This window comes from Ooceraea biroi, chromosome 7, assembly GCF_003672135.1.
Source record: "Ooceraea biroi isolate clonal line C1 chromosome 7, Obir_v5.4, whole genome shotgun sequence".
Lineage (NCBI taxonomy): Eukaryota > Metazoa > Arthropoda > Insecta > Hymenoptera > Formicidae > Ooceraea > Ooceraea biroi.
The window spans coordinates 11,194,230-11,215,045 of NC_039512.1; the positions used below are offsets into that span (position 1 = coordinate 11,194,230).

Consider the following 20,816-nt stretch of genomic DNA (forward strand, 5'->3'; position numbering starts at 1 on the left):
TCATTTCTTGCAAGAAATTTAATTCTGCACTTTATAAAACTATCTCATTATCTCATTTCTTTTATAAATATTATTCTTTACTATAAAGCAAGATTATTACATCATAAATATTAGCAATCATTATATATATATAAATTATTTAAGCAAAGGAGAGGGAGAAATTAATTTTCTGAGGCAATGTTGTAAAAGATTGTTTTATTCTCGTTAATATAATAATAGTCGTCCAATATCGCAGATATCAAAACGTATAATAATCAGAATACAATAAGTAACATGATAATTATAACAAGTTTCTTCGTTCATACGAGCTAAGAGGCGTATGTATATACTTGTCATAGATCCCTTTTCTTTATAAAGTTCTTCACGATATATATATACAATCGATAACATTATGTATGGAAAACGAGATATCCTCAGCATTTTTCTTTTTCGTTTCTAGACGAATTGCTAGTCAGAATGTGAGACGCACATTTATTATCGTTTACCGGTTCCTTTAACATTTCTTTTTCTCAAGTCAACAGAATTATGCGTGTGAATAAAACATTTGCATGTCCCGTTTCTTTGAGACAATCTTGTGCAAAGGAGAAACATTGCTTTGCAAAGTGTGTCATATATATTATACATAAGTGACCCGATATAGTAATTCAAATATATTATAATATATATAAACAATAAATATTCAACACAAAAATATTACTATATAGGATACGTTAAATGTATATGTAAGATATTCTAATAAAAATATTTCGTCTCTTGTCTATAACGGAAACTCTTCTTTCTTTTTGTACAAAATTATCCCAAGATGATGACACGCAAGCGCAATTTTCGCTTCCGCTATATTCACGTATATATCGCGTACTGCGGCTCTGCTGCGACTCGAGATCCGAAAATTGTATAACGTATTCGCGCGCGAACTCTATGTAACTGTTGTATTTAACTGTATAACCGTGTAAAAAGAGTGTAAATGCGTTTGCGCGTTTACAAAATTCACAAAGATCAGCGGATATGTTCGACCAAAGTACGTAAATCTGTAACAGGTAGCAAGTTTGGCAGTGTAACGTCAAGTCGACTGTTTCAGCAGAACAGAAGATTTCGGTCGTCTCTTTTAACTGGCAGTAATAGTCGTTCATCCATAAATACTCGTTTTACGAGAGAGAAATATATATTAGTATTACTTAAATTACTTACGTTACCTCACACCTAAGCAGAACTCGAGATTAACACGTTCGCTACCGCCGTGCGGTTGGAAAATCGCTACAGTCCAACACGCACTTTTTTTTTCTTTTTGATATTGCAAAGGTAGCCTGCCCTTAAATGTGAAATACAACAATATAAAACAATCACTGTCGCACGTCAGAAATCTATCTGTGCGTCACACGTGCGACAAGTGCGTGGCAACGAACGTGCTAAACCCTTATAAAATCCGAAGATTTTACAGCAGCAGCAGTAAAAAAATTGTTGGTGAAATAGAGAAGGTAAAAAAAGAAAGAAAACGAAAACGAAAAAAAGGAAAAAGTATACCCGAATTAGGGGATTGATTGGTAACACTAACGCTCGTTCGATCACATAAATGCGGCAGTAGTAATCACTAAAATTACTATGAACACACCCGGCGGTGACTAATTGCTTGCTAATGTAATATATGTAGTAACATGGTACACAGCACTATCATGTTCAATACTAAGGAGCCGCAGAACATCGCGGATAGCCAGCCGGGGCTCGCGATGATCGTCGTGTGGTTTGGGTACACCGGCATTGGGCCGTTCCGCTGGTCGACGTCCGGGTCCCGGGAGACGTAGCCCTCCTGAACACAGTTCTCCCTGTTGTACGTTGCGCGAAGCAGTGGCGACGATACGGACGGCGAGTGATGATCGCTCATCGTCGCTGCGTCGCCAAAGCGCGGCTGCGAGTGAAACTGCGGCGCCGGTGAACCGCGTCTCGCAGGATTCGCTGACACCGCGTGTGTCGGCCGCGGTGTATGGCACGACCGCGTGCCGTCCGACATGACGGAGCACCGGTCGAATTCATGCACGGACGGCTCGCGGGAGAACGCGAGGTTCGACGAACCAGCTGACCCGAAACCGGAACTCTGGCTAGACGATCGCGAGAGCGTCGACGGCGGCGGGGTCATCATACTCTCCTGCCAGTAGCCGCCGGCTACCCATGACGTTTGCGTGACGGACCTCAGCTTCGGCGGCGCCAGGATGTACCTCTTGTTAGATGCGTTACCGGACTTCCTGAACAGATTCTCGGAGCTCGTTACGTTGTATATCCTTCTCTCGAAGATCGTTGCTGTCGCTGTTGCATTATTGCTGCACCTTCGCGAGTCCTCGCTTAGTGAGAGGGTGCTCAGACTGTCGTCCAGACAGAAAGCATTTTGCGAACCGTTCTTGCTCTGAGAGAGGAAGTTCGCGTTACTTCTGTTGTTGCTGACGATAGTCGTGAACTGTTTCAATCTATTAGAAAGAGAAAAGATAAAAGTATTTTTTATAAGTATAATATAAAAAAATATATAATTAAATAGAAATAGAAATAACACAAAATACTTGCATTGCTAATTGAGGGTTGACTTCAGTTACATTTAATTCGCTTATTTCAGAAGCTGTTTCAGTACTGCTGCTCGTCTCATTTAAAACATCGTCTTCATCGTGATAATCATAGACATTCTGCCCGAGCTTCTTAAACGCCACTGACCCAGTCAATGTATTTTTACACGAGGTGGCTTTTGCGCTGACGAAGACTATAATAGAGGCGCATATTGTTATCTGAAAAATAATACATTGAATATTTATACAAGAATCTTACACGTTCAAGTGTAATATATTCGCATTCGCGTTGAACTCACCATATGATACTGTACAACGTGCTCCGATGTGAGCCAGAAAATTGGAGGAATTGTTAGATTCTTGATAAATGTGAGAAGAATAATGCAGAACCATAAAAATGTTAATAACGTGTTGTAATTATTTGTTTTCATCGAACACGCCCAAGTAGCACATAAGTGAAAGAATAATCCACCGACTGGCGGCCACATCAAGTCGTTATTATAAACGACAACTGAGTCGAGGGTTATCGAGATAACTCGAAAGACCATCCCCCACTTTCTCGCTTTCTGCAATAAAATTTGCAATTATTTATCGCAATAAATAACTATCGAATAAAATAATAATGATAATATTAGAGAACTTCGCATCCGTGATAATTTTTCAACCACAATGTAGCTGCCTTGCGAATATACTTACATGAATAATCGCTTTGACTGGTTTCTGCCGAAAGAACAGCATCTTGTAACGAGTGAGCCACAACGCCTGCTTTTTCAACACTCCCGACACCATCGACTTGCACTTGTTACACACTGGATATTTTTCCTCCAGGTCCTTCTTGAAAGTTTTGAGCTCTCGATCGTAAAACCTTTCGTTTCTAGGCTCGAAGTTGGACAACGCTGTTAATTTCACGGTTTCCCGTTCGTTGCAATCCATACAGAGACTCGGGCTACTGCCTATGTTTCTTGCAGCTTTGCAGTATCTTGCACACTTGCTTGACGTGTACTGTTCCGGAATGTTGAACGAATAATCACCAGTCTAAAAGCAGCGCAATTTATATGTCAATTAATGTTCCAAAGAAGCATCCCATATGCAACATAAATAATAAATTCAAGCATGATCTACCTTGGAAAAGCCATTGTACTGTTCGCACCAGGGACACAACCACCAATCCAGACTTTGCCTCAAGATCTTCGCGTCCTCGTTACAAAACCAGCAGTTTACTTTCATCGGCCATCTCATTCTGCAAGGCACACTCATATAAAACAAGGAACACACTTGGAAGCAAAACAAAAGAATGGATAATATACAATCAAAATACATACACACACAGAAATCCAAAGTAACTACAAAAGTAAATTACCTTAGCTTATAGAAAATCGTTAAACTCATAGCGAAAATTAAAAGAACCGGGGCTAACGCGGACGCATGATTGAACACCAAGTTATGATCAAAGTCCATCGTGCCCGGCGCAATAAAAGCACTTTAAAGCGAGAGGAGACGCATGCAGCAGCACGCGGCGCCAACGCGGAAGACGTTTCTCTGAAATTCGCGAGACACCGATATTAACTGCACGCTGTATCTCCCGCCAAACGATCGCAGAGCAGTACCGCCATAACCTAAAACCACAGAAACGAATTTGAGCGTTGAGCTTACAACGATACGTCAAATCAAGTGTCACCGTTGTCGTGAAGCTAGATTCGCGCGGAAGGAAGCTCATTCGAAGACTTACCAACGACACCGTTGACCTCTTCGTTAATAAATCACCAGCAGATCACGTTCACGAGCGCTGTGCGCGCGACACGTGCCGAGCCAATGCCGGCGCTGATTTTACACCACCGCTTACTGCTGCTACGAGACGGTTACGTTTATGCAAATAATCATACAAATGGATATTAAATTCTGCCTGGTATTTTCGTAGTCGGTGCGCACGTGTAATTTACACTGGGACTTTTAATTTCTACCTAACCTCATTTCCATGCTATCCAAGTAAACGAATAATTGAATTTTGTATTTAAATTTGAGTTAACACTAGTGAGAATTTCCGTATGTACATACGTGTCGATTGAATTACGGAACTATGTAGAGCACGTATCATTAGTGCCCCACGCCCTTTCTATCTTCGACAGCGTGATTAAATATTCTTATCATATTCTCGTCAGTGACAAAATAAAATGTATTTTTTTTATTAATTAAAACATGAATTAAAATTTAGCATCGTACAATTTATTTCTTGATCTTATGTTTTTTTGTAATATTTCACGCTTATTAAACCAAACATGACAGAATCAAATATAACTGAATCGATAACGAATGACTAACTCACAGATATTTGATTTGAAAGTATTAATTACGCCACGTGTACTCATTCTACTTATTCTCTTGCGCGTGATAACGCAATATCTAATTTTACGTCCAACGTGCGCGATACCTGCGAAATATACTCCAGCCTAATTACACGAAAATTTGTTTTTGCCTGAAATTTTCATCGCATCGTTTCTTCGTCTCTTTTTTCCTACGATTCCCACCCACGATGATTTACGCTTTATTGTGCAAGATTACAGAGGAATTATCAGACACCACGACGCCGCCTAGCGCTCGCGTCATTCATTATCGAACAATGCGACAACAAAGGCGAGATTAAAAAAAAGGTAACTGGCGCGTGCGAGAAGTGTGTGTGTGGAAACGCTAACATTATCATCGTTATCAAAAATACGATGCTTCCCGAAGACGAGTAGCTTTCGGAAAGAATCGCCGCGTCTCGTAAATCTGTTATTATTTCGGCCAGATAAAAGTCTTTCGTAATGACCGTTGCATAATCCCGTCTGTTTGTCACGGTGTGGCGCTGCGTGTCCGTCGCGTATCGTATTCAACGCGCCACGCCGTAGGCCAAGATGGCGAATGGCGACTCGCGCCCGCGTACGTGCAAGTCGCTCGTGATCTCGCGTCGCGGAACGGTCGGGGGAAAGTAGCGTTTCCGCGGTGGTGTGTCAGGTGCACCTGTCGTCTCCGATGCGTCTCGCGCCCCTGAACGTGGAGCAAGTCCGTATCTCTGCCGATCGGTGCGACGTATACCGCGTGCACGGCACGGACGTGAAGGGAGGGGGGGTTAACCGGGACGACGAACCGCCTCGGCACGGCCGGTGAACGATAATTGCGCGTTGGCGGCAGCGAGCAGATGCGATATTCGACGTCGCGTTCGACCAGAGACATTTCCGAAAGAGGCGTCGCGTGCGTTAAATATCCGTAAGTTCTTTTGCGTACTTCAGTGCTCGTTCGCGGCTTTGTCCGCGATCGCATTCCCGAGTGTGGCGGCGCGTGTGTGCACGGATGTGTATGTGTGAGTATGTGTATTCCCGCCGTAACCTTTGTTGTAAACAAGCGTATCGCTGCTCGCACGCGGCGTCGGCCGAGTGCTGAGTAATGTACCACGTGTACACGTGGTACTTTAGTATCTGCTCTGTTAGCGTAAAATTATTATTTTTCTTAGTATACTCATTAAAGAAGGAGATAAATGTGTGTTTATTTTCTATTCTTGTATGTTTTTCTTACCGCGATTAATGAGAAATAATATTATTTGCATTTTGTACTTAATTTTTAATCGCCATTTTTAATATTACTGATATTTTTGCCAATTTAATATTTATTTATATAAAGAAATGTTATATATTTTCTGTTTTCAGTGTGTTCGCCATAAATCAGTGAAAAATGTCGAACCTAAAGAAAACCGATAGTTGTATACCAGATACTCAAGAGACCTATTACGAAGGTGCTAACGAGGGTTCTAAAGAGGGAATTATTAACGAAACTCAGAGTTTAGCCTTTACTGAAAGTCAAGATTTTCGACTTGTTGACTCGGGAGGAGATGACAGTATAATGGAAAGAATGCAAGCAACGCAGGATGAAAAGAACGATCAGGAGTCAATCAAGCGGTCGGATTTACAAATCCAGGATGCGTCGCAATTGGTGGCAGATAATAAAGCAGTGACGGCAAACGATAGTGAAGACGAGATTATCAAGAACAAAGAGTTGTTAGAAGATGAATCTGTTAAAAAGACTGAGAAAGCTATATCTAGCGATGTACTTGATTCAGAGGAGAAAAAAGGTCCTCTTAAAGAGGATATTCAAGATGTACCTCCCCTAAGCAGTTCGCCATCTCCGGGAACAGTTGGCAACGTTAAAGCTGTGGATGCAAAACACAAAGCTGAATCTTCCGTTGAACCGCTCCCTAAAATCTCCAGAACGATGTCTGATGATATGCTTACAGACGACAAAGAAAGCAAAGATATGATTACGGATGACAAAGGAAACGAAACTCAAGAGTTGGTGGTGGAAAACGAGCCTATTAAAAAGACTGAACAGGATACACCTAGCAACGTGCGAGATTCAAAGACCGATGAGCTTTCCGACGAGGACGAGGTCATCCAGGGTACACCACCTCGATGCTACTCGTCTACAAAATCGATCGAAGTTGCGAGCCTGAAACGCAAAGGTAGCCCCTTCGACGAACAACTGTCCGCCAAAATTCTCAGAATGCCGTCCGCGGAGGATATGACGAGCGGCAAAAAGTTCGAGGACGAGGAGAGTCGTCAGTCTTGCGAATCTAACGACTCGTACCAAGATTTATTTAAGAACGCAGAGAAGAATATTATAATAGAGGAGACCCAGGATCCAACCAATCAAGAATTCGCGCAGAAAATCCTTGAATCGGATTCCTTGAAAAGCACCCTCAAGCATACAACGGATGACGATAAAGCACAAGAACACCGCTTCGAGCAGACGAATCAAGAAGAGGGGGCTGATGTCTTCTCGACGAAGTGCTGCGACGTGGAGAAGGACGAGAATCTGAACGTTTCCGCAAGACTGACCGACACCAGTGCGAATGATAGCACTACCGTTAACTTCATGAACGAGAGCAATTCACATGTGGAAGACAATAATTTATCGGTAGAAGCGAAGGAAGACGTCAGTGTGACGAGCGTTGCGGCAGTCGACGAAAAGGCCCGAGTTCCCGATGAAACGGCGGACAAATCTGCAGGAGCAAAAGATCTGGAGATGGCGATCGACGAGATGGAGAAGACGCAAGAGACGCATCGCGTGAAGCCTACTGAAAAAACTGCCGATAAGAAGAATGAGAAAGAGACTTCGATCACTCAGACGAAAGCGTCCGATGAAGCTCAGCCGAGCGTGAGAGGTCTGGCGAGCAGGTCGCGTTCCAGCGTGGAACTGATATGCGACGTTGGGAATAAATCAGAACCGGAAGTAGTGGAGATCGATGAGGACGACGAGAAGATCGTGCTGGACTCGTCAGCGGAGGTGATCTACGACCGCAAGAACAGCGCGGCGAAGCCAGAGGTCGTCGAGATCGTTGACGATTCGCACGAGGATGGCGAAAAGATCGTTCTGGATTCGTTCGGGGAAGGGGTAGAGGTGCAGATGTCAGAAAAGTACAAAAATTACCACGAAGGCAAACCCGCCAGCGATTTTAGCTACAGATCCATGGAGAGCATGAAGGAGTCGTCGCTGGACTCGAAGTCGGCGACCGACGCGAAGAAGCTGGTGAATGGCAACGCCGAATCCAGGAGATACGAAACTGACGTGACGCTCAGCCTAGGATCCGATAATTTCTCCGATTGCAATACACCGCCCGCCTATGCGGCGAAAAGTAACAGTAACGTCGCGGCGAAGAAGTCCAAGGACATTTTCCTTGGGTCCAAGGACGTGGATAACTCCGAACTGATCAGCATAAGCGACAACGAGATGTCCAACGTGGAGGAGAAGAACAAGCCCGATCTGATTCATAGTAGCGCGCTGGGCAAACCCGTACAGGTAAGCGATGCACAAACAGTCTGCTTACTAAGCGATTTATTGGTCGATTTCGTTCAGAAAGTTTGACCGACAAGCCTAAATTTATGATTCCAATTTCAAACGATGAATCAAAAATATCTATATTAAATTATTACGCGTTTACAGATGGAGCGAGAGATCGACATGTACGTCAAGTTCAAGTGCACGCTGCTCGTGGATGAGAACACGAAGGAGATCCTCAGCAGAGAACTGACGGCAGTGCAATGCGAAACGGGGATCACGGAGTCGATGTTGCTCGGCAAGCAGAAAAACGAGGACAGCCAGGCTTCGCTGGCGGATATCTCCGATAACAAGGAATCGTCGCCCGGATCAGTGAACAGTAATCCTCAGCTGTTTCAACTGAACAGATTGTCCATGGTGTCGTCCATCAGTTCGTCCAGCTCGGCGTCGAGCGCTGCTTCTCTGGCCGCAAAGATGAATCAGAAAAACTTCCCCATGCCCCTAGGTCCGGCAAAGCACGCGAAGAAACACTCGCAGGATGTTCCGCCGACGTTGGTCGACAGAGCGTTGGACGAAACCTGCGAACGTTTAAAGCGTGAATGGAAGAACCACCCGTTGCTCGTGACCACCATCCTGAATTACCTGAATGCGGAACTGAGCAGCAGTGTCGCCGTCCCCGCAGCTTCCGTATCGATGGACGCATATGTGAACGTCAGCAACGAGCGACTGGACGATCCTCATCATCCCCATCATCATCTCTTAGAGAAGAATGGTATACGCTCATCCACGCCGGAGGTGTCCTCGCTCAAGTTGACCACTACGCCGAGGACTACGAAGAAGAACAAAGGCGTGAAGAGGGCGAGAAGCAAGCCGACGAAATCGAGCGTTGCACAGACCAACGGCAAGAACAGTAGCAAGAATACCTCGGATGTGAACATGCCGATTTTGCACTCTGAAGTCGATGCTGTTGCGTCACCGAGCAGGAAGAAGCTCAAGATAGAGTCGACGTCGGATAGTCCGTCTGTAAATAACGCGAACGACGTTCTGACAAATTCGTCTCCGCAGAGCGCACCGGTCGACAGTCTGATCGGCAGAACCGTGTTCGCCAAGTGGTCGGACAATAATTACTACCCCGGCATAGCGAGCGACCGAGTGAAGGGCAAATATAAAGTGAACTTCTACGACGGCAAGAGCAAGGTGCTCATACCGGAGTTCGTGATACCGATACCAAAGATTTTAAGGGAGGGTTTGTCCGTGTACGCGACTTCAAAGGTAACTGGCTACGATTCTTGCGGCATCATCGTCGACGTTCAAGCAAAACCGAACGACGACGAAGACGTGTATTACACCGTCGAGGCCGATGACGGCGAGCGACTGCACGTTCAGGTGCGAGAGATCTCTCTCTCGAGCGACCAAGCGCAGGTGCTGAAGGAGGAATTAATTTCCGAGGACAACGGTTCTGTGCCGAGCACGCCGAGGGCGCTCGGGCAGGTGACGCTGGACAATATGGTGGACGGCAAGCGGCGTTCCAAGCGAATCGGCACACCGATCTTGTCCAAGTCCAGCAGCAATCAAGTCAGAGCGAGCGGCTCGGCGAGCAAAGCCAAAGCGGAGCCCTCGGTGTCGGGTATGTCCGGCAAATTGAAGAAGAAGAGACTGTCGGAGAACGAGAGCATGTCGAGCGACTCGAACGTCGAGTCGATGCAAGACGAGTGCGTTCTGCGCGGCGTGCAGAGGGAGATAATCGGTACACTGTATGAGCAAGTTGTTAAGGGACCGCAGAGTAGGATCAAGGGCAAGCCACGCAGCAAGAAGAAGGTGGTTGAGGACGAGCAGACGATCGCGACTCTCGGTCCAATCCCGCCAGCGAACTCCAGCATCTTCAAGGGCATGTCGTTCATCCTCACTTGCGTATCCTTGGACGCATTGGACAGGTAGCTTTCTATTTTTTTTCACAGTCGTACAATTCATACATCACGCAAGATGTTGTTTCATACATAATTTATTTATTTCATGTTATATATAATTATATATACACAATTATGTTACATAGAAACACTATTTGCTCTCGTATCATTACCATAAAAAATTCTTTTGCACCGTTACATGTAAATTATATCAGAACTTTCCTCGGATGCAGGTATCAGCATTCGAAAGCTGCTTCGAGCGCCACGTCAAACGTGGAAACAGAAGCCACGGAAACGGAAGCCGAGACCGAGAACGAGGATGACTGGACGAAACGGCCATTCGTGCGCGAGCGTTTACACACGCAGATCACAGCGGGTGGCGGTAAGGTGTATGAGAATTTCGATCAGATTCCGAAGGAAGAGTACAAGAACACGAAGCTCATCGCGAATGTGCCAAATACTACGGCGAAAGCCATATTGTGCCTATCGGTTGATATACCCGCGTACAATCACAAGTGGATCATCAGGTGTTGCTCAGAAGTAAGTCGATATCTTTGTTCTGTGTTTGAATTTTTATTGTACCTGATATTTTTTGTTGTATCTGATTCTGTATTATTATTACACTGAATATTACCTTCAGTGCTTGATTTTTTTAAATATCATTCCCGTATAAAAATGTATACATAATCTTTCTGTATCGCTACACTTCATTGTGTGTTTCCTTTGTCGTGATCGATTCGTTACAATCACGCGATCGTACATTTCTAGGGAAAACTCGTGAATGAGGCAGAGGAGGCGCTCCCGACCGGATGGAGCTTGTACAAGCAAGGCTACGTGGAAATGTTCCAAGTAGCTGGAAACAAGCCGTTGTCGAAGATCGTTGTGATAATCCCTAATTTAATATACGACAAAGAGTTCACCACGTTCTGGCGACAGGTTTGCGAAAATGCAGGCGCAGTGGTTTTAATCGCTGAGCATTCAGGTATTTTTTTATTTCTTCGCGCATTTCTTCACTGTAAATTTCCTCGCAGCACCGATTAGGCGAAAGCGATTTTTGCACACTCGAATAAACTTTAGACACGTGTAGTTAAAATACTTAAAACATAATCGAAAATCTAATTATATGTGATAAATTAATATCATTAAAATTTCCAAAAAATCCAATATATAAAATTGTGTATATATACACGCACATACGCGCACACAGACGCATACATCTTATCTTACTTGATATATATATATATATATATATATATATATATATATATATTAAATTGCATCGTAAAATCTCACGGAATTACATTTTCTTTTTCAGGATCTATGGAACTCGTGGATTTCGACAGCGACGTAGTAGTCGTGTCGAACAAGAAATGTCCATCATGGGCCGTGGACAGAGCGGGCCAGTTACAGATTCCAGTATTGTCCACCACGTGGGTGGTTCAGTGCTTGATCGAGGGCAAGCGTTGCCCGTGCGAGCTGCATCCGCGTTACAAATACAACTATACGAATTAAGACTTCCACTTTCATCGATTATGAGGAAGGCTGTTGTTTTTACACTCGTGAGTGCATCGTCTGTAAATAATTTCGGAATCCTATATATATATGTACACATAGTCTCTTGCTTTCTTCTGCTCATTGCTTCATACGTTTCACGAATCTTGCACAAGAAACATGGGTTTCCAAACGCCATCTTTTTTTTTTAACATATTAAATATTTTTGATTTAGTTGTATTACAGGAAACATCGTTTATCTCCCTATCTCTGCTTATTCATTTCGCTCAATCGATTTTATATTTTTTTATCATAATTTTCGACATCATTTACTACAAAATTAACAATATGATTTATCTGTCGAGTTATTTGATCTATGATCTCGACCGTGTCTGTATAATGCTACTCAAACTGCGCAAACGAGCGAAGATGCAATCCCGGAGAAGCGAATGATTTCTATGCATAAAAGTTAACTGATGAAGCATTGAGAGAATTTGTAGTTTTGTTACATCTGGAGTCAGGAGTGTACCAATCATGACGAAATCTCGAAATTGGTTTAATTTCTCTTTCACGCTCCTCTATTCACGCTAGCCCGTTATCTCCGAAGCATATGCAAAGCCACAATGTACAATCGGGCTTGTAAAAGAGGAATTGATCTAACACGAGATTTCAATTAAACTGGCCCTTCTACATCTGACTACATTTTCGTATCATGTAAAGAGATAATTTTTATACTCTCTATTAATTTTTACAAACATATTGTTTCCGCATATTGCCTATTGCTATGAAATACAACCAATTTTTATGATGTTGGAGATATTTTTATGAAAAACACTGACTATAAGGTACGATTGACGATGCAATAAAAAAAACATTTAGCAGCGCAACTAACGCGACTCGAAGTGCTATTCGAGTTAGCCAACGATAGCTGCACGCGCGAGTGTTTGTATAGATGTGTGTATGTGTGCGTACGCGGTGATGCATGTATATAAATAATATAATATACAAATTTTATTATCAAGTAAGTTATAGCTATTATATGTACAATGATGTCTGGGGATAAAATATAGCGACATATTTTGGCAAACATTTCTCTTCCTCTTTTTCCTTTTATCCTTTCTATAAAAGTAATAATCCTTCGAGATTGGTATAATTTGTTAAAGTTTAACAAATCTTTAGTACAATTATAGAGACACAAGACCGATTAATGGCTTTATACAAATCAATGATTAGAGATTTGTTAAACTTCCTTCGCGAATTACACCAAATACGTATTTTACTCTCGGCTTGCTTTGTAAATACTCGAACTTTTTGCTCGCTAAAAATTATTACAGATGTACATATGTACAGAAAGATCTATCGAGTGTTCTTATGGATTGTACCAATCGAGAAACAACAATGAAAACGACATTACCAACAGGAAGAAGAGGATCCACGCTCTGAGGCCAGCATTTCGTTGAATCGCTTGTCGTATCTGGTCGTTCGCCTCCTTCACGTTCTCCGTGGAGCCGACAACCGTTGTCATTAGCCTATCCAGATCCTTGTCCTGGTCCAGGACCTTCTCCGTGAATATCTCTTGAAGTTCGGCGATGTGAACCGCCTTGCTCTCTATCTGCTTGACCTCCTCCGTCAGCGTGCTCAGCTCATTGTACAACTGTTCATTCTCCGACTCGAATATCTGGATGTCCTCAGTTGACACGTCCTCCTCGTACGTCAACATGTTAACGTCCCCGTTGATCTCCTGGATCTTCATCGGGCTCGACTCGCTCGAGTCGTTTCTACCCTCGCGGTCGTCCGGCAGTTTCTCCGTCGCGTTCAAGGCTGACCTCTTCGTCTCCATCGCCGGATGATCGACATCGGCCGGTTTGATGTCCGACAACAACTTGGCGATCTTTCGCATCTCCAGGGCTCTCTTCACGCGCATCGCCTTCAGCTCCGAGTATATCTTACAGACGTCCTTCAAGAAATTTTCCAGCAGCAGCAGGATGATCTCGCGATGCTCGATATTCTGCTGGGAGATCTCAGTGGACGCTGCGACCTCCCGCTTCAGTTCCTTGATCATCTGCGAGCACGTGCTGATTATGTCCTGAGTGCCGGCGTCGAGCTTGTCGCGTTCCGCGTCCGTCATGTGCGGTGCGTTAGGCAGGTAGTTTGAGAAATTCAAGTAGGCTTTGTGATTTTCCAGTAAGAACTCCCGCAGCATGGAGGTTTGGTCCACCACTGCTTTCGCCTTCGTGCAGAAGGGGCTCGTGGATCTGCTCTTCCTTGGCAAGACCTTCGCATTGTTCTCAATCAGCGTACCAAGTTCCTTGTTGCGTAAATTCACCGTCTTCACGCTCGCCCTGAACAACGCGCTGACGTCCATGACTGAATAAGTACTGCGAGAATCAGTTTATTTTTCCTCTTTGTCTCGCCTTTTTGAATTTGAATTTTTTCATACAAATCAGTCACCCTGCAAGGCATCAGGATTTAAGTCAAGTGCAATAAGGTCGATAGGAAACACACTTCTTAAAAGTAAAAACTACAATTTGAATTAAAATGAAGAAGGAATTTCTTTGTCACTTACCTAGTTGTATTATAGTGGACAAATACATATTTAATCTAAACCTGATCGGTTTAGGTCTCAGATGTAAACACTCTTTTCATACAGTTAACCTATCTTCTCATCATATGTTAACCTAAAGTAAAGCAAGAGACAAGGTTACGCAGGTCGATGTTGGTATTATCGATAAACTCTACACGAAATGTGAACGTTATGCTTGCATACCGTGTATGAAACGAATAAATTGTAGCTCACTCGTTTTCTCGAGTGTTCTGCAAGCTGATGATGAGCGAGGTAACTCACACGTCGCACTCGCAATAGGAAATTAGGAACTGATCCTGAAAGTTTAAAACTCGAGTCTCGAGACTGCGAATGAGAATTAATTATCGGCGCTTATTAACCTGTCATCAGCCAATCAAGAAGCCGGTGTCTCTTTCCGAAAGTAAATCGTCGAAAATCTTTAGAAATACTTCCGCGGACGAAAACAAAAGGAAAACAAACTCGAGAACCGCGCGAGACTATTGTCGATTATTTGTCGACTATTGAAGGGAACTCGTGGCGATCACAATTCGCTCTTTCGTATTTCTATCTGTATGACCCTGGCGCTCGGTGCCGGGTAATTTCAGCTTTGGAGCGAGAAACGCGAGACTCGGAGCAAAACCATGCAATAGCATTCAATTTTTCACTTCAATTGTCTAAAAAAGAAAAGGAAAACGATGTGAATTGTAATTTTAACAATGGCATTACGTATTACGTCGTAATAGATACTTGCGTGCGAAAGGAAAGATTGTTGCAAGCTTTGTCTATGTACTAGCTTCATTTCCGACATGTAAAGACAATTATGAACCAGTTGCGGCAAAATTAGAATTTGTTGATAATTTAGATATGATATATAATTCACTAATTGATATTTTTAATGTATATTTGCTTCAGCTGTAGAAAGCACACGATATATACTTTTATTCAATAGGTAACGTTGGTAAAACTTTGCTTATTAGTTTAACAATGTCTTTATTGCTCTAAACTTAAAACAGAATGGATCGAGCTATTTTAATTTAGACTGTATCATTAAATTATACACACACGTATCACTGTGTGTTATCAGCTGGTTGGAGATTTGCCAAGAAAGCATTATACTGATCCATAAGATTTACATCTTCAGTTGTACCCTTCGTTTTATCGTCGTATTGCGAGCCGACTGTCCACAGAGTTTCTAAATCGTACTCTCTTCTGGCACCATCAGAAAAGATGTGCAAAACAATGTTTCCTGCGGTACAAATCATATACATGTTTCATATATATATATATATATATATATATATATATATATATACAGGGTGTCCCGGGTTTTAACCGACAAACTGCGGGAGCATATTCTACTAGTGGAAATAAGAAAAAATTCTTATATCGAGTTTGCTTAGAAATGCTTTATTACAAAGTTATAAACCAATATTGAAAAGAAATATCAGATAAGTAACAACGGATTTTTTCACAAAAATAAAAATTATCTACGCAATGGTTTAGTGACGCATTTCAAAATGTTGTCCTTGCACATCGATACAAGCTAGACATCGACGTAGTACAGAATTTGTTACAGTACGACATTCCTGAAAATTTTGTTGCATCTTAGTAACTGAATTAGTAATTCGTTGCTTTAAATCTTCAAGCGAGATTACTTCTGTACTGTAAACTTTATTTTTTAAAGTTCCCCATAAATAAAAATTAAGAGACGTTAAATCGGGCGATCTTGGAGGCCAGAAAACCGGTCCTCCTCGACCAATTCACCTATGAGCATAATGTTCATCTAACCAGTTTCTAACTTGTCTAGCATAGTGCGATGGACAACCGTCTAACTGTATCCAGCTGTTTTGGCGAAACTGCAGTGGCACATTTTCCATCTAAATTGGTAAATAGTTTGATAGGAATCTTAGAAAAGATTCTTCGTTCAATCGGTCAGGTAAAAAGAACGGACCAATAAGCCGGTCATGAAGCATACCCATCCAAACATTTCATCGAAATTCGTGTTGAAAGTTTCTTTGTCTGGTAGTATGTGGATTATTATGAGCCCATACATAGCTATTATGAGAATTGAATATGCCTCGTCTTGTAAAGGTCGCTTCATCTGTCCATAATATCATTGATGAGAAAAGATTGTCCCTTTCTACTGCATTCACATACCAGTTACAAAATTCGACTCGTTTCTGATAATCGATTGGAAGTCATTCTTGTACAGGTGTGTAATGATATGCGAATCTGTCATCAGCACGCAATGTTCTCCAAATAGTGTTTCGTGATATCTGCAGTTGAGCTGAAGCACGTCGAACACTTTGTGTAGGAGTATTATCAAAAAGATTTAAGATTCTTTCCGAGCGTCGTCGGTGTCTTAGAGCTGAACGAACATCATCATATTCATTCATAGGTCGAAATGAACCCAAATTACGTAATTGCAAATGGGTATTACTAAACACAGAACTATCTGGTACTCTCCTGTTAGGAAATCTACGTTGATACTCTCGTACGGCAGCTCGTGCATTTCCGTCACAGAATCCGTACACGAAATGAATATCGGTGTATTCCTCATTTGAAAACACTTTTGGCATTCTGATAGTAATTGCTAGTTGACACGACGATTGAAATCTAACAGCTACTGTTGTGAAAGTAACAATCATACTGAATCGTTTCAACATAGTGAACATGAATACATGTGAATACACGTAACATAAACATCTTCGACCTTCCAAATTCTACACTATGTTCCGTTGTTACTTATCTCATATTTCTTTTCAATATTGGTTTATAACTTTGTAATAAAGCATTTCTAAGCAAACTCGATATAAGAATTTTTTCTTATTTCCACTAGTAGAATATGCTCCCGCAGTTTGTCGGTTAAAACCCGGGACACCCTGTGTGTGTGTATATATATATATATATAGCAATATAAAATATTTAATATAATTTCCAAATTCATGCTTTTGAAATTCTTGAAGTTTACCAACCGAGATCTATAGCTATCCAATCAGTTGCATTCTCTCCTTCGATCTTGGGTATTAAGTCGGTCTTGTATCTTTTAAGTTTGTAAACTTTGCGCACGAAAGTGGCAAGTGCTTTCATATGCTTCTGCGACTTTCCGGTTACAACAACAATGTAATCCACATAACTGTATATTTTTGGTACCGATGCGACGAAAATATTCTTGGCTTTGTCCCTATCCAGCAACGTGACGAGGTCCTCGATATCGTATACGCCAGTAGTGCCGTCTATAAAATTTAATTATATTTATCATTATCGTATACCGTTAAACAAAATTTTAGTAACGCGATAACGCAAAACAAGTCTCTTGAACCATCGTCGTGTAACTTCCGCGGACGATGTTCGTACTTACGCTTTAGGTTGAGGTCGACGTAAGGATCGCGGACTTCCTCTTGCGCATTTAAATCTTCAAGAGCGATTTTTTCCTGCTCCTCGCTTACATCAAGTATTACGTCCGCATCCTTGTCGTCAAAGAATTTGTATCTCGTATTTATGGCAGCAGCGAGGTTATGATCGTCATCCTTTCGCGTGTTATCGTTCTCGTGGTCACATTTTATTTTCAAGTCACTCGAAAATCGTCTCGTTAATTTCAATTGCGAATACGTTAGCGTCTCATGATTTTTGCCGTAAGATTCCAGTAATACTCGTCGCGTGCGAAGTAAATTCTTCAGAATACACGAGCGCATCTCGAACGATCTCGGGATACAGTCTAGGTTAATTGAGGTTAGGTCACGATGCTGATATTGGAACGTGGAGAAGTTGCGTTTGCGAATATACACTTAATTCGTACGCCAACTATACATCTTTCTTTGAATTATATTAAATAATTATGAATTATAAAATATTTAATAAATATTTTACGATAATTGTTTAAACTTGGATCAAGGTGAAAGGGATGCCGGTAGATTCAATGCTACACTGGATTATCTTGAATAGTCTGTATATTTAACCAAACAAGATTTACATGTACAAAATGCTCTCTGTGTGAAAAACATGCCCATTATTAATTTAGCTCGATGGAATTGTTGTTCCTGCTCAGGATATTTGCTGAATGATGAAATTTCATCTGGAGGTCTATTCTTCCCACGGCTGAAATATTTCGTATTGAATAAGAACGCGATATAATACACACACATACATATATTGAAATAATTGTATTGCTAGAATAAAAATTACACTCACAGAGATTTTATGTGAAGAAGTTGCTTATTTAGACCTCGCGCGCATCTTCCTCCTCTTGCGCTTTAGCCTACGCATCCTCTTCTTACGCCACTGCAAATTAAACGCACGTATTAATTACTTCGTGCACTCGTAGAGGTTATGATAAGTGATAAAATGTAAGAAACAATTACAATGCGCAAATTTCATGCAACAATACTACCTACTAATAGATTGCATTTAATTATTTAACGACAGGATGCCGAGACATAATTATTAACATCGTGTATCAATAGCTGAAGCAGATTGCTGTATTTGCACTAATGGCGCATCACACTCGTGTATCTTGTACAGCCAAATAATTGTATATATTCTTTAAAAACAATAATAGTTATTAATAATAATTAATTTTTATATACCTTAGCTCTCATTTCGCAAGTTGAAAAAGGTTAGATTGCTTCAGAATCCGCTGATTAGTTCAGATTTCGAGTCAACCCCATCCAACTTCTCGAGATAGAATGGACGAGAGGGAATGCACGAAGGGGCTACGAGCTCATGTATCTTATGCCGGAAATAACGAATGTTTAGTTCCTTCTAGTAATATCCTAAAATTCTGCGCGCGCTTATAGCCTAGTAACACAGGACGCTCACCACTAGGGCTGCGTTCGGAACATTGACATAGGAATATATGGACGGAGCCTTTTACTAGGGAAACTGAGATTAGCGGTAAGGGGAGAGCACTGGCACTTCGTGTAACTTCGGCTGTTCAGGTATGTTCGGTTCCGCTAGTGATATATATATATATATATGTACGATGAGTTATTGTGTTGTGTCGGAAGGTAGCAATCGCATTAATGCAAAAAGGAAAAATTGGCAATAACGTATGAAAGAAAATAATGGTCCGAAAATTTCTTTTCATCTGTAAGTAAAACATACAATTGTAGGTTATACACAATGCCGGTAAAACGTTTCAGATATTGTTGTGTTTATTATTATTTAAATTTATTATTGTGTTAAGAAAGAATTTTGGCTTGTTTATTATTATATTCATATGAACAATTGTTCATATGAATATAATAATAAACACATAACAATATCTGAAACGTTTTACCGGCATTGTGTATAACCTACAATTGTATGTATTTTACTTACAGGTGAAAAGAAATTTTCGGATCATTTTCTTTCATAAGTTGTTGCCAATTTTTCCTTTTTGCATTAATGCGATTGCTACATTCCGGCACAACACAATAACTCATCGTACATGTAATTTCAGTATCATAACTTTACAAAACTTTATCAAGTATCATTCGGGCGATGTCGAGAACAGCCGAACTCGCCCGATTTGCCAGCAGCCTCTCCTTACCGCAAATCTCATAACCCCCCTTGCCTAAGTTCGTAGCATAGGCTCCGTCCATATATTCCTATGTCAATGGTTCGGAAACATCACCCGAGTGCCCCAGTGTATCATTAGGTCTGTTCTTTATTCTGAACTGCTGCACTAGTTCAGAGTTTATCCTTTTCCTTTCAATGTGTAGTAAAAAAGATAAACTCTGAGGGTCGATTGTTATAATATTTATAATTTCATTGGTCAACATCTAGTAAATTTGCTCCTTCTGTAATTTTCACCCAAGTAATATGATACACAATCGACCCCCTGAACTAGTACAGCAGTTCAGAAATAAAGAACAGATCTATTTTATCCTTGTTGTTCAGCGAACGAACAACAAGGATAAAATGATACACTGGAGCACTCGGGTGATGTTTCGAACGCAGCCTAGGGAATAGCATATGATTCAAGGTGCCGTTTCATTGTATCTTGTACTTATACATACGTACATGAGTTTCACATATACTTTTCTCTTTTATTACGCTTCTAAAGTCACTTCTAAAAGCTTCATTATATTCCTTTATTTTATCCCGAGTGGTGGCCGCTGCAATTTTGTGCGTACAAATTGCCAAATTTTTGTAAAAAGCATTTTATTGTGCAAGTATTGTGCGACGATGGCAGCACCATCGCGAAGAAGCTATCTAAAATACATCTTTGTAGTGTGCTACGCTACTGCTCCGCGTTACGCGAAATGCTCCGCGCCTCGCGGCGCTACGCCACTGCCGCCGACGTGACGTCACACCCCCACCACGACCACTTCGCGGCGAATTATTCGCTACTCGCTAAAAATCATTCGCAGCGAAAAATTCGCTGCATGAAAAGGCACCTTCACACGGTGATAATCCCCTGTTTTCCAGCTACTCTGGGGGTTGATTGTGTATCATATTACTTGGGTGAAAATTACAGAAGTGAGCAAATTTACTAGATGTTGACCAATAAAATTATAAATA

At 41.7% G+C, this 20,816-nt stretch overlaps 4 protein-coding genes across 6 annotated transcripts; 1 reads left to right on the forward strand and 3 right to left on the reverse strand.

Moving 5' to 3' along the window:
* Positions 1 to 178: 178 nt before the first annotated feature.
* Positions 179 to 4,710, reverse strand: LOC105279848. The gene is made up of 7 exons (XM_011339909.2): positions 4,276 to 4,710; positions 3,907 to 4,162; positions 3,669 to 3,786; positions 3,243 to 3,581; positions 2,846 to 3,112; positions 2,551 to 2,765; positions 179 to 2,456 (listed from the first exon to the last, which is right to left on the reverse strand). Exons 2-7 carry the CDS (start codon positions 4,002 to 4,004, stop codon positions 1,631 to 1,633), a joined length of 1,863 nt encoding a protein of 620 aa, XP_011338211.1. The 5' UTR covers positions 4,005 to 4,162; positions 4,276 to 4,710; the 3' UTR covers positions 179 to 1,630.
* Positions 4,711 to 5,110: 400 nt separating this feature from the next.
* On the forward strand, positions 5,111 to 12,836 carry LOC105279847. Of its 3 annotated transcripts, none has more exons than XM_011339908.3 (6): positions 5,111 to 5,194; positions 6,227 to 8,372; positions 8,517 to 10,285; positions 10,492 to 10,798; positions 11,027 to 11,240; positions 11,574 to 12,836. In XM_011339908.3, the coding sequence occupies exons 2-6, from the start codon at positions 6,252 to 6,254 to the stop codon at positions 11,768 to 11,770; spliced, it is 4,608 nt and encodes a 1,535-aa protein (XP_011338210.2). In that variant the 5' UTR covers positions 5,111 to 5,194; positions 6,227 to 6,251; the 3' UTR covers positions 11,771 to 12,836. The 3 variants fall into 3 exon arrangements, with proteins under 3 accessions (XP_011338210.2, XP_011338208.2, XP_011338209.2); XM_011339906.3 differs by lacking the exon at positions 5,111 to 5,194 and adding an exon at positions 5,398 to 5,883; XM_011339907.3 differs by lacking the exon at positions 5,111 to 5,194 and adding an exon at positions 5,398 to 5,789.
* LOC105279846 (syntaxin-18) lies at positions 12,746 to 15,188 on the reverse strand. Its single transcript, XM_011339905.3, has 4 exons — positions 14,693 to 15,188; positions 14,517 to 14,629; positions 14,316 to 14,427; positions 12,746 to 14,201 (listed from the first exon to the last, which is right to left on the reverse strand). Exon 4 carries the CDS (start codon positions 14,112 to 14,114, stop codon positions 13,119 to 13,121), a length of 996 nt encoding a protein of 331 aa, XP_011338207.2. The 5' UTR covers positions 14,115 to 14,201; positions 14,316 to 14,427; positions 14,517 to 14,629; positions 14,693 to 15,188; the 3' UTR covers positions 12,746 to 13,118.
* Positions 15,189 to 15,282: 94 nt separating this feature from the next.
* Positions 15,283 to 19,060, reverse strand: LOC105279845 (protein Iojap-related, mitochondrial). The gene is made up of 5 exons (XM_011339901.3): positions 18,899 to 19,060; positions 18,504 to 18,593; positions 17,674 to 18,410; positions 17,288 to 17,548; positions 15,283 to 15,558 (listed from the first exon to the last, which is right to left on the reverse strand). Exons 3-5 carry the CDS (start codon positions 18,005 to 18,007, stop codon positions 15,380 to 15,382), a joined length of 774 nt encoding a protein of 257 aa, XP_011338203.2. The 5' UTR covers positions 18,008 to 18,410; positions 18,504 to 18,593; positions 18,899 to 19,060; the 3' UTR covers positions 15,283 to 15,379.
* Between the last annotated feature and the right edge of the window lie 1,756 nt (positions 19,061 to 20,816).

Excerpts from the sequence above, each read along its gene's own strand:
- LOC105279845 (XM_011339901.3), bottom strand. The coding sequence starts at position 18,007 with ATGCGCTCGTGTATTCTGAAGAATTTACTTCGCACGCGACGAGTATTA. Across the intron at positions 17,549-17,673 it reads CGTCGACCTCAACCTAAAGC|ACGGCACTACTGGCGTATAC; the intron begins GTAAGTACGAAC and ends TAAATTTTATAG. Across the intron at positions 15,559-17,287 it reads TTGGATAGCTATAGATCTCG|GAAACATTGTTTTGCACATC; the intron begins GTTGGTAAACTT and ends TTTGTACCGCAG.
- LOC105279848 (XM_011339909.2), bottom strand. The coding sequence starts at position 4,004 with ATGGACTTTGATCATAACTTGGTGTTCAATCATGCGTCCGCGTTAGCC. Across the intron at positions 3,787-3,906 it reads ACGATTTTCTATAAGCTAAG|AATGAGATGGCCGATGAAAG; the intron begins GTAATTTACTTT and ends TGTGCCTTGCAG. Across the intron at positions 3,582-3,668 it reads AGTACAATGGCTTTTCCAAG|ACTGGTGATTATTCGTTCAA; the intron begins GTAGATCATGCT and ends CGCTGCTTTTAG.
- LOC105279847 (XM_011339908.3), top strand. The coding sequence starts at position 6,252 with ATGTCGAACCTAAAGAAAACCGATAGTTGTATACCAGATACTCAAGAG. Across the intron at positions 10,286-10,491 it reads TCCTTGGACGCATTGGACAG|GTATCAGCATTCGAAAGCTG; the intron begins GTAGCTTTCTAT and ends CCTCGGATGCAG. Across the intron at positions 10,799-11,026 it reads TCATCAGGTGTTGCTCAGAA|GGAAAACTCGTGAATGAGGC; the intron begins GTAAGTCGATAT and ends GTACATTTCTAG.
- LOC105279846 (XM_011339905.3), bottom strand. The coding sequence starts at position 14,114 with ATGGACGTCAGCGCGTTGTTCAGGGCGAGCGTGAAGACGGTGAATTTA.